The 15,141-nt window shown below is 39.4% G+C and overlaps 1 protein-coding gene across 1 annotated transcript in view; it reads right to left on the bottom strand.

The window, feature by feature from the left end:
- The window catches only part of LOC143768793 (uncharacterized), a 204,137-nt gene that overhangs the window by 103,515 nt on the left and 85,481 nt on the right, over positions 1 to 15,141 (bottom strand). The window contains exons 8-10 of the mRNA XM_077257453.1: positions 5,181 to 5,301; positions 4,036 to 4,103; positions 1,620 to 1,677 (exon numbers count right to left, since the gene is read on the bottom strand). Of these exons, the coding sequence (XP_077113568.1) occupies positions 1,620 to 1,677; positions 4,036 to 4,103; positions 5,181 to 5,301 (247 nt within the window). The remainder of the gene's footprint in view (positions 1 to 1,619; positions 1,678 to 4,035; positions 4,104 to 5,180; positions 5,302 to 15,141) is intronic.

The raw sequence follows: 15,141 nt of genomic DNA on the forward strand, positions 1-15,141 counted from the left end.
GAGGAGGCCTGATGAGACAGGACTCTATGCTATGAGACTCTATGCATCTCTTAATTTATCCCAGAACTGTGTTTGCTTTTTTGCTGCTACTTCACACTGTTGACTCATTTTTCACACGTGCTGTTGCTTAGGTCTATTCCTTCCATTCTGTAGATGTAATTTTAGTTTTTCTTGCCCAGATGTAGAATCTTGCATTTGTCCATGTTAAATGCCATTCTTTTAGCCTCTGTCCATTGTTCAATCTTATGTACATCCTTCTGAATCCTTTCTCTCACTTCTCTAGTGTGCAAATAAAGACATTGTTTATGTTGGACTTTTCTGTGGTCCCTGCCTGTTGCACTGCACCAACCACACTGCACTACAAATCCCATACTAGGACATTTTTTCAATAAGGATAGTATGAGATATTTTATCAAATGCTTTGCTGAAGTCGAGATATGCTATATCTACCGCATTTCCCTGATTCCATCGTGGAAGGAAATTAGATTAGTATGGCATGACTTGTTAGCTGCAAACCCATGCTGGCTCTGGAAAAGAAGAAGCTGCTCTGTCAACGTGACATCACTATAAGCCAAAAAATCACCGGCAGGATTGGTACATGACAGCTCTGAGCCAGCAGGGATCAGCACTGGGCAGAATAGACAGGTAGATGCTAAGTTCTAAGTCCCATAAGAAAAAAATACCAAGTCTCTGATAACACTTTTAAACTTGTATTAAGCAGATTTCTGGACAGAAATCAATTTTCAGAAATATGATATTTGGGTGACACACCATATTTATTTAACCAATGAAAATGTAGAATAAATAAAAATGGGGCTATAGAATTGCACCTTCTAAACATTTTTTGTCATGTTCTTGACTACGGTATATAGATTCTGTATTTTGCGGATTATAAGAGGCACGCCAAATTTTGGGGTGGAAAATAGGAAAAACAAATTTAAATAAAATGGTGGTGCGCCTTATAATGTTTTAACGGTAATTTATCTGGGGGCAGCGGAGGAGTAAGGTCACAGGAGCCATGGTCACTGCTTCAAGAAGTCGTCGTCGGCAGGGGTGGGGAGATGCTGTGAGGCATGTCCTTTCAGAAGGGTCGCTGTTTTGGAGATTGGCGGCAGAAGGAAGAGTGGGGTGATGCTGCTGGTCCAGTCCTTTCAAAAGGTATTGGCATCAGAAACCGGAGGTTCCCTCTCCCGTACATATTCCTGCGGTGGGGTTCAGGAAAATGGCCGCCGAACGCGGCACATGCGCAGATTGAAGTCTCAGACAAGATCTCGTCACCTGAGATCTCAATCTGCACATGTGCCACCTCTGCAGCATCTCCCCCCTCCTTCTACTGCCGCTGACCTCCTGAATCAGTGACCCTGGCTGCTGTGACCGTGCTCCACCACTGCCCCCCCAGTAAAATACATTCAAATTATAAGACGAACCCTCTTTTTCCTCCCAAATATGGGGGGAAAAAGTACGTCTTATAATCCGAAAAATACAATTAGTGCTGTAAAACACCAAATCCAACCTGGTCCATGGTGCACAAGGAGGGGTTGTCTGTACTGCATAATAAAATAATACCGTTTAAACTATGTCAAATAAACAGCTATCAATAATCATAAATAAGGGCTTACCAAGTTCTGGCTTTCTTTTTTTCTACTGTTTTCCTCTTTTTCTTTCAATATGTAATTCCTAAAAATATAGAATTTTTTTAAATTGCAATCTGGGTGATTATACAAGGTTATTGTGATGCTATTCACTACTCACAGAAAAGCTGTGAGGCAGGCTAGTCAATAGGTCAGGGGTAAGATACTTGTAATAATTATAGGGGATAACTCAGGAGACTTTGCGTGGAACAAGACAACTACAGGACACAGTTTTATAAGTGCTAAAGTCTATATTATCACACGGTGATTCAAACAGGTGCAGAGAGAAACTCAAGTCCACAACACTTGGTGTAAATATTAAACGCAGCTTAGCAGTCTATAGGAAACTTCAGAGGAAAATGCAATCACGCAGAAAGTCTATGAAGCACAATTATTCTTGAGGATACTTGACACGAATAAGTCCTTGTTTTAGTCCAAACACAGATAGATATGCTTATAAGGCAGTTCAAATCATATCTTAGCTCAACCAGGGAGGCCTGGTTAATAGTCTCAGGTTATTGCAAAGCAGAAACAGCTTACATGACCAGCAAATGCAGATGGAAGTAAACACGAGCAGCAGATGTAGGAGGATTACTGGAACTGGTGTATGCAGCAGGAACTCAGAGCAGAGTAGCAGGATTACCATATAGGTTCACAGGAGCAGGTATATAGCCAGAGAGTAATCAGAGGTCAGGAGCTGGATGCAAGGCAGAATACTCTAGCACAGACTGAAGGCTGGGGTGGAGTTTTATAGCAGGAAGACACAGTGCACATGAGACCAAAGACGCCATCTTGGAAAAGGGCAGTAATGCACAAAAGGTATAAAATGTTCAGAGTCCTGACAATACTAGAGCTTAACTTAAACTAAGGGGAAAGACAGAGGCGTAGTCAGGTCATGGTCCAAGGTCAGAATTTCAGGAAGGTAGCGGATCAAGACAAAGTGACTAGGCAAATGGATGGTCAAAAACAAATCCAAGGTCAGTAAACAAAGATCAGAATATTAGAACTCAGAAATCATAGCAAACACAAGCCACTTTAATTAGGCTACAACTGGCAGCAATAAGATACAGATAGCCAGATAAACAGCCAGGCAATAAACCAGGATGGGAAACACCTGGAGGAAACCCACCACGCCCTGGCTCTGATTGGACGGCTGGACTGTCACTCACAAAACTGTCAGCTCAGAACACCCCAGCCCAGATTGGACTAAACTGTCACTTATTGCAAAGACACAATGAGTTGAGCAATAGTGACAGTATCCCCTTTTCTAAGGGGGGTGCACTGGATCCCCCTGGTTTCCCAGGAAACCTAAGATGGAAGACCCTGACCAGACGATCGGCTAATGAGCAGGAACCCAGGATCTCCTCTCTGGTCTGTATCCTCTCAAATGAAAGAAATATTGAAAGAAATTTCTTTTCCTGCACTTCCCAAAGATATTAACACGGTTTAATAAGAAGGTGAAGTGCTTCTATTCAGCGCCAGAGTAGCAGAACTCAGATGCTGTGGTCTTCTGGCTCCTCTCTGTCGCGGTAATCCCGTGCTATTACAACTGGCAGCAATAAGACACAGATGGACAGATAAATAACCAGGTAATAACCTAGGACAAGAGACACCTGGAGGATACCCGGCAGGCACTGACTCTGATTGGATGGCTGGACTGTCGTTCACAACACTGACATCTCAGCATGCCTCAGCTCCAGAATGGACAGCTGAGCTGTCAATCACATTACCAACAACTCAGCATGCCCCTGCCCCAGATTGGACAGCTGAACTGTCACTCACTGCATCATAGACACAATGATTGGAGGAATTGTGACAACTGTATATAATATTGAACAGTGTCACATAGTAATGTATGGGTATTGCCCACTATAGGTCAGTTAAGTTAATAACTAAATTTCAAAATCAAAGAAAAGTCTGCAATTGCACTTTTTTTTTATCACGTCTACAGTGAAAACAGCAAGAATGAGGCTGACTTTGTCATAGCGTTTCACGTGTGCTGTTGGACCCCCCAGAGTTAACTCATCAACTCATTATTCCTTGATCAGGGGGCATGGTGGAGTCAGATGCATCTGATTTGTGAAAAGGCTCTGCATGAATCTGGAGTCTGATTATGGTGTGCATTCCGTCAGGAATCTTAAGATATCAGGCATAAGGAACACCACTGTTCATCATGCATTAAACGAGTTGTGTTACCATGTGTCATTATGCAGCCACCGTGTCCCCATTCTGCCAGAGCTCCATCCATTTTGGCAGAGCTGTGCCAAAAATGTTTTGACTTTTCAAAGCAATTTAAACCAAAATTCTGGTGAAATAGTTTTCAGAAATTGGGTCCAAAATCTATTCTGCTACACAAAGACATCTAAAAAGATTTTTTTTAAAAACATAATAAAAAGCACTTTACCTATCATAGTCTGCTTGACAATCGTGACTTTGTGAGCTCTTCTGGTCATTTGAATCCCATTTCTTATCCTGTAGAAGGGACATGTATTAGATGCTAATTGATGCTTATTATATTATAGGTCAGTATAATTAACGTAAAATACTTTGTTTTTCAATAGTTTCTAAATACTCTCAGTAATATTAAAGAGCAACTAAACTTAAAAAATATTTTCTCATAATTGTGTCCAGCCTTAAAATTGTTGTTCACATTGATGTATAGCTGTACACATAAAATGAATCAAAATCGTCTAACAAAGTGCTTTGCAAAGTGCTGAACAGTTCACAATTATGAAAAAAATGTAAGCTTAGTATAATGCTTTACAAAATATGCCACAGTTTTCCTTTGCTCTACTTTTTCTGAATTTTATCTATAGATTTAGGTTAAGATGTTTGAAACTAACCATTGGACTCCGCATACCCTAATTAGTAAAAAAAAAAAAAAAGAAAAGAGAAAAAAGAAAATAAAGCATGGGTATCTAAACTTGTGGTTGGACAAGCTGCTGCAGATATTATGAAATGTACCATTACATTTAGTTTTAATTTTCTTTTTTATCATTATTATTTGTACTTGCAAATATTAGACAGATGGACATGACTTGTTTATATTGGAAAGTTGAGCTATAAATATTGCTGGAGCTCTCATGATTAAGACAAAGCCTGGAAGAAAACAATGTCCCAAGCAGACAATCCTTTTACACCTTATAAACTTTTGCCAGAACTCACGTTATCGCAAGTCGTGAGTCGTGACCAGCATTTAGTAACCTTCTTGTGAACAAGGAGACCCAATTTACTGATCTTGGTGGGAATGTGTATGGATGGTCACTCTATACTTACCATAAATTAAGTTTTACAAACAGAAATAAAAATCTGCAAAGTAAAATGAATGTTACATGATAAACAATAAGTCTTTTGCACATTCACAAGGTTAATTATTTAGAACTTCTGTTACAAAATCCATTACATATTCTATAGTTTGAAATATTACAATTATGTGAATATGATCTAGACATCAAGTCAGATATCTGAAGAGCATTGCAAATATTGAAGATGTAATTTTATGGGTTTTTTATTGTAATACATTGTATAAATGCTAATATGTTAATATACCTTTCTTCTTCTTCTCCTTCTGGAATGCTTCACGCTGGATGCTCCTGATAACTCACAAACTGAGCTTCCTCCTTCTGGGCTAGTGAATCCTTTATCCCTTTTTGGAATTACTTCAGGTGTTCTGAAAAGATATATTCTGTGATTCTGCGAATAACTGGTAAAGACACCTAATACAGAATTATTTCAAGGGGTTGACCATGTTTCTTCTTGTCCTTCAGAATGAAAGGAATATTGTGGCTATTACCCGTGCTGCTGAATAAAGTTCCAATCCAAACAAAATAAGTGAAAGATGGTGGTTTATTCTACACGCTTTGAAGTATTCAATTACTTCTCCATCAGGAAATCACCATTTATATACAGAAAACAGAAAAAAGTTGCTGTTTAAATAGATCAGATTTAGAAAAAACAGTGCCAATGAAGCCACATGACAAACAGTGTCAAAGTTCAAAGGGTTGACACATGGTGCAGCACATAATATATACGAAATCAGTAGGATCAATATTTATGTTAATAAATGGACATCATAAATAATGTTTTTTTCTATTTTACAGCTATAGGACCAAAAGCAAAATTAAGAAAAGAGAAAAAAAGGAGAGAAAAAAAAAAAGTGTTTTGATCATCCTGGTGGAAAACCTATGTTGAGAAAACAAGGAGGGAAATCCCCACAACTTGTATTACCTGTTTAGCTAATTTGACAGATGAACAAGAAAAAAGAAAGAAGAGCGATCAAGGAAAATTATTTATATATAAACATGGTCTATTAAAAAAGTATAAAGTAAAAATGAATTAAAAAGGTTAAAAAATGGAGTAATGATTGTAATACAATTTTAATTTATCAATTTTATAATTAATAAAATTATGAATGAAATTGCGGGGCTTTTCGGCTCATGATTTTCAGAAACATTTGTGATATTGTAGTATAGCAAAAAAATATATATATATTTTTTAATTATTTTATATATCAATGGTGTCAGTGGCAGAAAAGGCCAATTATCAAACCACGGACAAGGTGCGGTTACAGCATCACTGTGGCCAAAACCGCACTGCAATGTAGTCGCACCATGAGCCCATAGAGAAATGTACAAAGAATGTCACTACATATACTAAAACCGAAAAACAATCAAACAACGGAAGGATAAAAAAACAGTGATGCAAGAGCGTTTTACAAAAAGAACCACCAGTAGAGGAGAAACACAGCGCGATGGCTACACTCTGAACAAATATAAAATTAAAGAAGATATTAATTAATTCCGTCTGCACCTCAGAATCGGCATGAAGGAATTAAGAGGATAAGGGATTTCAATTAAATCAATGGTATGTCTGAATAAGACACACCCAGTGGACCTGCATCATGGGGTAGATACACAATAGATACATGGTAATGTGCAAAGAAAGTAAGAAGTCAGCAACCTGTGATCAATTCTCAAACACGTAAGTTGTGAACTTGTATTTATAATAGGAGCTAAAATAAACCATAAAGGTGCTAGTGCCAAAATTACACCAAAAAAAATATTAGAGCAGTGCGAATATTAAGGGATAGTAAATATGAATCTGGTTAGTAACATAAAATGATAATAGTGACAATGGAACGTTCTGTTTGATAAGTAGTTAAATTCTGATTTAGGGCCAAAAATAATAAACTTAGTGTGAAAATATTTTTAAAAAAATTCTTATTTTTTTTTAAATATTATCACAAATGTGAGGACTGAAACGATTGATAGTGAACGAAAAGAAAGTTGGTGAATAACTTAATTGATAAATGTTGCTGTAGATGTTGCTGTAGTATGGCTTATAAGATGGCCTCTGAGATTTAATTAGCCCATATTTCAGAGTGTTTAATCAGTAAATCTAATAGATTTCTTTCCTATTTAATTTGTATTTTATTGGAGGTATTTGTAGGAATATGTTTGCTAGGGCTAATTATCAAATCATTGTAATTTTTATTGTGTACGATGATGCAATGTCTTGAGAGGCCCTGTAGAAGGAAGCCTTTCCTGATATTGTATCTGCGGTAATAGAGTCTAAGGTGTAATGGTTGGGTGGTTCTACCCACATAATGTTTACTGCATTTACACAAAATAACATAGATGACAAATTCAGTTGTGCATTTTAAAAATTGATTAATTGGAAAAATCTCCCTTGTGGCAGAAGAAACAATATTCATTGATCAATGATATTACAACATAAACAATTTTTTAGTCCACATTTATAAATTTCTTTAATTCTAATATTCGATCTGGGATCATTTATATTAATGGAAGTTTTCTGGCGACTGGGAGATATAATGCTTTTTCTAGTAGGAGCCCTACGAAAAGTAATACCTGTTATGCCTGAGGCGGCAGACTGTTATGCCGGAGGTGGAAGTTACCAAGAGTGGACCCACTGGACCATGATACTGAACCTCCCCCAAGCAAGTGCCCCAGATTGGACCAACCCCTATATTGGGATAGTTTGGGAGCAAGCTCAGAGGCCTCAAGTACGACGGATGTCAGGACCAGGGGTTGGCTTGATAGCGAACAAACGGAGACGGGACTGGGACGCGGGAAGAGAGATAGAGCCGTGCGGGTAAGGAGCAGGATAAGCAACCACAAAAAGAGGAAACAGGGCAAGGGAGACCAAAGAGAAGAAGGTCAGCAGACTAATGAGGAGGAGATGCTAGCAGGTTACTGGAGGACACAGGGCAGAGACGGACACTGAAAAGGTAACAGGGAGGCAAGGGGTTAAGACACAGAAATACTGTGCAAGAAGAAACAGGGAGGCAAGGGGTTAAGACACAGAGATCAGTATCAGTATGGACATAAGCAAGGAGCAGAGGGACAGGCCTGGTAATGGGAGAGAAACTAAACAATCAGGCGCCTCCACAAGGGAAGGGCAGCCTGAAATACCTAACGCCAGCCCCCTTTTGGCACGGCAATACTGCTGGGTCAGGTCACAGTGCTGGATAAAGAGGAGGAATGTGCGGGCGCTCGATCCCTAAGATGCATATGGGAAGAGACAGAGCACGCGGCTGACAGCAGGGAGGAAGCATGCAACGCGCCCGAGCAGGCATGCGCCGGGAGCCAGTCCTGAGAGAAGCCCGCATCAATGCGGGAGCAATGAAGGAGGAGGAGGAATCGACGAGCAAGGTGCCATCAACAACAGCCCCGGGTTCGGTGAGCATGGTGCTAACCAGGGGTGGATTAAGGGAAGCTCTCTCCTCGCAGCTGAAGCACGCACTCGCTGGCGACTGACAATGACATCAGATGCCGGCGATGTGCGCGCTGCAGCTGATGTCAGCTGCCAGCCTCCGATTGGCTGGTGGCTGTTAACTATTGACGTGCAGGCGCGCGCCCGCATATCAATAGCGTTTAACTGCCGCAGCGCCGGTAGGGGCCCGATGAGCAGATGAGACGGGGCCCGATGCGGGCTCCCTCTGCCCACCGGGCCCATACGCCAGTCAGGGCAGTAATGCCCTGATGGCGGCGGGCAATCTCAGCTGTAGCCCAGGGCCCCCCCACACCACTGGGCCCTGGCTACCGCCCAGATTGACCCTATTATAATCCACCCCTGGTGCTAACAATACCTGGATTTCTAGGGAGAGTATTTCCCAAAATGGGATCATTTAATAGTATATGCCAATTTTTTGGAAACATTTCTCGTATTTGTCTATGTTGAGAATTAAATTGTGTAATAAAGTTGGACATATATCTGTTCACCATTGTTTTTTTGTTCTTATTCCTCACTAAGAAGTCTTGACTAATCACCAAGGAGTTTTCGTATGCATGTTTAATTAGCTGATTTGGATAATTCTGAATGGAAAATCTTTCCTGCAGGATACCAGCTTGATGCTTAAAATCCTCATCTAGACTACAATTTTTTCTAATTCTACGGAATTGATTGTTAGGAACATTGTTCAGCCACTTGGTGTAATGGCTGCTTTTTAAATGTATGTAACTGTTAGTACCCACTTCCTTGAAGAAGGTTTTGGTAAGGATAGTGTTATCCTTGGAAAATATGGTAATATCCAAAATATTAATGCTACCAGAATTTAAGGGGGGGGGGAAAGACAGACCTCAATCATTATTATTTATATGTTTGATGAATATTTCGATATCGTTATAGGTATTGTCCCAAATAAAAAATAAATCATCAATGAACCTTTTGTATAGAATAACCCTCAAAAATCCCCATGAAAAGGTTAGCATAAGTAGGTGCGACTTTCGAGCCCATTGCAGTGCCCTTTACTTTATGATACTGATGTCCTTCAAAAGTGAAATAATTATTCTCCAATATAAATTTCAAACCTTTCAGTATGAAGTTTTTTTGGTTGTCACACAGTCTAGTGTCCAGGGTAAGATAACTATTAAACCAATATTATGTGGAATATTAGAATAAAGTGATGATACCTCCATCGTAAAAACACATATTGTGGTTTCCAGTATATACCCATAAAATTGGATGAGATGTGTGCAGTCTTGTAGAGAACTAGCTAATTTGAAAACATGTGGTTGCATTATTCTATCAACGTATTCAGAAAGATTACTGGTAAGTGAATTAATTACTGAAATAATCGGTATACAAGGGGGATTTGAAGGGTCCTTGTGAATTTATGGTAAGTGATAGACATGAAATGTTCTATCGTCACTATTATCATTTTATGTTACTAACCAGATTCATATTTATTATTTATTTTAAATACAAGTTCACAACTAACCTTTTTGGGAATTGATCACAGGTTGCTGACTTCTTACTTTCTTTGCACATTACCATGTATCTATGTGTATATACCCCATGATGCAGGTCCACTAGGTGTGTCTTATTCAGACATACCATTGATTTAATTGAAATCCCTTATCCTCTTAATTCCTTCATGCCGATACTGAGGTGCAGACGGAATAAATTAATATCTTCTTTAATTTTATATTTGTTCAGAGTGTAGCCATCGCGCTGTGTTTCTCCTCTGCTGTTAGTTCTTTTTATAAAATGCGCTTGCATCACTGTTTTTTTATCCTTCCGTTGTTTGATTGTTTTTCGGTTTTAGTATATGTAGTCACATCCTTTGTACATTTCTCTGTGGTTTCATGGTTTAGCTGCATAGCAAGTGCGGTTTTTACTTTGCGGGTATTGGCCACAGTGATGCTGTAACTGCACCTTGTCCGTGGTATGATAATTGGCCTTTTCTGCCACTGACACCATTGATATATAAAATAATTTAAAAAAATATATATTTTTTTTTGCTATACTACAATATCACAAATGTTTCTGAAAATCATGAGCCAAAAAGCCCGGTAATTTCATTCATAATTCTATTAATTATAAAATTGATAAATTAAAATTGTATTACAATCATTACTCCATTTTTTAACCTTTTTAAATTATTCATTTTCATTGCTACTTTTTACTTTTTTTTTTTTTTTAATTCTTTATTTAAAGTTTCAAATAACAAAAAACAGAGAAACAAATGCTCACATATAAATATCGGTTGCATTTAAAATACAAAAGATAAAGTCTTAAATATGCAAAAGAACTAGCATTTTCAGTATCGACTTTGCTGGGAGAAAGAACAAGTGAGCATAAAAACCGTTTAACAACATTTTCAGGTCTAAATTTCAGTTATACAATGAAAGGGAATAAAAAAAGCTAGGAGATGTGACGGACGGGACCACGAGCAGGCAGTTTTATGTCTTTAAAAGTTGAGATTTGAGGAAGGGTATTTGGCTCGTATAGGAGGCCAATCGGGCCAGTACGGTGGACGGCGGAGGGTAGGTCCCAATCATATATAATTCTTCAAAAGGTTTGGTGGACCGTGAGAGAGCTCGTAATAAGACAGGTATAAAGATATATCTCAATAGGAAGATCCCTAACATGAACCGGGAGGGGGGGATGAAAATTTAATCCAGGGAAGCCAAGAGGTTTGAAACTTCCCATGAGTGCGAGTTTCCCAACTGGACAGTTCTTCTAGACGGTACAAATCATGAACCTTTAGGATCCATTCTTTTAGCGTTGGGAGTGTTAATTGCCTCCAATGCATAGAGATCAAGTGTTTAGCGGCTGCCAATAAAATGGGAAGCAAGTCGTGTTTCCTTGGATTAAAAGAGGGTGAGGGGAGAGAAAGTAAGACAACTTGTGGAGTAAGGTCTCGATTCATCAGGCCCATACTGCGGAGAGATTTGTTTATATCGGTCCAGAATTGTAATAATCTCGGACTAGACCAGAAGATGTGTGATATGGTACCCACGGATCGAGAGCATCTCCAACACAGTGGGGTGTCAGCCAATCCAAAGTGGAATAGGATGCATCTGGAGAATCCATGAGAGTTGGCAAGTATTTGTTGGGTTTCTTGGAGGGACAATGAGATCTTCAGCTCTAAAGAGTAAATAGTAAATAAGGTAAATAGGTTTAAATTGGATTGGGGTTTTGAGGAGATTTGCATAAAGCTTAGAAATTAGTAACCGGTGATTTTAACTTGACTAAAAGTTCAAGCCAAAGCCAGTTAGAGGGTTGTCTCCTACCAGATCCGAATTTTGTCATGATATGATGTATATGGGTCTTCTGTAGAAAGTTTGTGGGATGTTTTGTAGCGCTGCTCGGCCAGTTATCGGTGCAGGGTATCTGGTTGGATAGAAGGTGGGAAATTGGGGCATTTGGCAGAGATGTCCATAGTCCAAAAACATCATCATATTTAGGATCCGTCAACCACGGAATAACTTTAATTGGGATATTATCAAGAAAAAGGCAGTGCGGGAGCTGATTTGGAATAAGGGAACGTCTAGAAGCTAATGTATTTTGAATTATCTCATCTAGCTTATCTGATGGAGGGGTGAAGGATGAGCACAGATATAGGTCAGTCTCCTTCCCCATCAAGGAGAGTTCCAATTTTGTGTTAAGGTTGTCTGGATTAGGTTTTGATAGATTTATCCATCTGGCAAGGTGGATAGCGTTGTAATAAGTTTTGAAGTCAGGCAAACCGAGACCCCCTCTTCCCTTAGGCAGGGAGAGGATTTTTAGAGGAAGTCTAGCTTTTTTGTATTTCCATACAAATTGAGAGACCACCTGGTTGACCGAGATAAAGAATGAGTTAGGAAGAGGTATAGGGACCATGTTCATGGTATAGAAAATCTTTGGGAAGATATAAGATTTTATGACATTGATCTGTCCCATCCAGGATAAGTACGGAAGGTCATACTTTTTTAAGTCGGTTTGCAGGTTTGCTAAAAGGGGGTTGTATTTATATAGGGAAGAGGGGTCTGCCGTTAAATAGATTCCAAGATATTTCAATTTGTCTGTAGGCCAATTAAAAGGGGTGTCTTTTTTCAATATCGAAATATCTGAGACGCTTGTTGAGATGTTTAGAGCTTCCGATTTATTCATGTTTATTTTAAAGTTTGAGATCTCTCCGAAGTCGGCAAACAAAGCCATAAGTCTAGGGAAGGACAATTTTGGGTTAGTGGTCAAGATTAAAAGGTCGTCGCAAAAGCAGCCGCTTTGACTTCTATTGTACCCACTGAGAGGCCTCTAGTATCAGTATCTTTTCTTATTTTTTCTATCAGAGTCTCCATAACCATGATAAAGAGGGTGGGTGAAAGAGGACAGCCCTGCCTAGTGCCATTACGTATTTCAAAGGGTTCCGAGAAGATACCATTCACCCCGACTCTAGCAGTTGGGTCCACATAGAGGGACATGATAGCATCTATAAAAGGGGGGAAGGCAAATTTTTGAAGCGTGCAAACCATATAGCGCCAGCTGATTCTGTCAAACGCTTTTTCAGCGTCCGTTGACAAAGTGGTTAATGGCGTTTTAGTTCTCCTTGCGTAAGAAATGGCATGGAGAATCTTAGTAGAGTTGTCTTTGCCCTCACGGCCCCTTACGAAACCTACTTGGTCGGGGTGAATAATCCTGTCCAGGACTCCGTTAACTCTTGAGGCCAATAACTTGGCCCACAGTTTTAAATCGGTGTTGAGTAATGAGATAGGGCGGTAATTGCTACATAGGCTGTCATCTTTCCCCTCCTTCGGTATAACAGCAATGTAAGCCTCCAGCGCCTGGCAAGGTGGGGTCTTTCCGTTAAGAAAGGAATTAAAGAGATTTACTAGGTGAGGAAGAAGAATTTCGGAATATTTTTTATAATAATCCACCGGAAAGCCATCTGGGCCTGGTGCTTTTCCACTGGGGGTGGATTTTAAAATATCTTCTAGTTCTTTTAGTGTGATTTTAGCAGTTACTTTTTACTTTTTTTTAATAAATCATGTTTATATATATATATACGGTAGATAATTTTCCTTGATCATTCTTCTTCTTTTTTTTTTTTGTTTATCGGTCAAATTAGCTCAACAGGTAAGACACGTTTTGAGGATTTCCCTTCTTGCTTTTTTCAGCATGGCTTCTCCTCCAGGATGACCAAAACACTTTTTTTTTCTCTCCAGTTTTTTCTCTTTTTCTTTCTTAATTTTGCTTCTGGTCTTATAGTTGTAAAATAGAAAAATATTATTTCTGATGTCCATTTATTAACATAACTATTGATCCTACTGTATACATCATGTGCTGCACCATGTGTTAACCCTTTGAACTTAGACACTGTTTGTCATGTGGCTTCATTGGCGATGTTTTTTCTAAATCTGATCTATTTAAGCAGCAACTTTTTTCTGTTTTCTGTATACAAATGGTGATTTCCTGATGAAGAAGTAATTGAATACTTCGAAACGCGAAGAATAAGCCAACATCTTTCACTTATTTAGTTTCAATTGAAACTTTATTCAGCAGCACGGGTAATAGCCACAATATTCCTTTCATTCTGAAGTCTGATATGGTCACTTGTTGGTCCGTGGATCTGCTGCAGCTGACATTTCCCTGATGATTTTTGCTCTTTTATTGGATAAATCAGGTTAGTATAATCTGAGTAGATAATTGTAATATCCACCGGATAAGACCCTATTTTGCACTGATTTTTCCCACAGCTCCATCATTGGTTCTTCTTGTCCTTGCAATGTCAAGAACATCAACATATCCATGGCTGAATGAGCATTTCCATAATTTAGTATGTGATTATTCTTCATATTTTCCATACGGAACAAGTGCACTAAAAAACTGTTACAGTACATTTAACATCTAGTGTGCATGCGCCTTGGATACTAGATGTTAGATATTGAAGGAAGGACCTTCGGATTATGTGATGACTAGGGTTGAGCGAAACGGGTCGTTCATTTTCATAAGTCGCCGACTTTTGGCAAAGTCGGCGTCTCATGAAACCCGACCCGATCCCTGTGCGGGGTCGGCCATGCGGTACGCGATCTTGGCGCCAAAGTCGCGTTTCGTATGACGCGTTTAGCGCCATTTTTCAGCCAATGAATGAGCGTGGGCAGAGTGATGACATAGGTCTTAGGGGAGTGAACGCCTATTGTCATGTTATCGCTTGTGCGCAGCAGGGAGTTGGAATGTGCAATACGAAATTTTCTGTGCTGGGACGGAGGGGGGAGAGAGAGAGAGAGAGAGAGAGAGAGAGAGAGAAAGAAAAAAAAAAAATTCCTTCATTGGGTTTCGTGTTTCGGCCGAAACCCGAATTTTCACGGTGGTCGGCCGATTTCACTCGACTCGACTTTTAAGACAGTCGGGTTTCACAAAACCCGACTCGACCCTAAAAAACTAAAGGTCGCTCAACCCTAGTGATGACCCATCTGATTTCCCAGGTCTTGACATTGCATTGACCAAAAGTGACACACCTTTTATGAACACTTAAAAGACTCTTTATGGGCACTGCAGCACTAGGAGATGTTAGGGTATGTGCACACGTCAGGATTTCTTGCTGAAATTTTCCTGACAAAAACCGGACATTTCTGCCAGAAATCCGCATGCGTTTTTTTCGCGTTTTTTCATGCGTTTTTGATGCGTTTTTTGTGCGTTTTCTGTGCGTTTTTTTCCAAATGCATAGATTTGCAGGAAAAACACGGAAAATCCGCAAAATTAATGAACATGCTGCTTTTTTTAC

Source organism: Ranitomeya variabilis, chromosome 1 (genome assembly GCF_051348905.1).
Source record: "Ranitomeya variabilis isolate aRanVar5 chromosome 1, aRanVar5.hap1, whole genome shotgun sequence".
Lineage (NCBI taxonomy): Eukaryota > Metazoa > Chordata > Amphibia > Anura > Dendrobatidae > Ranitomeya > Ranitomeya variabilis.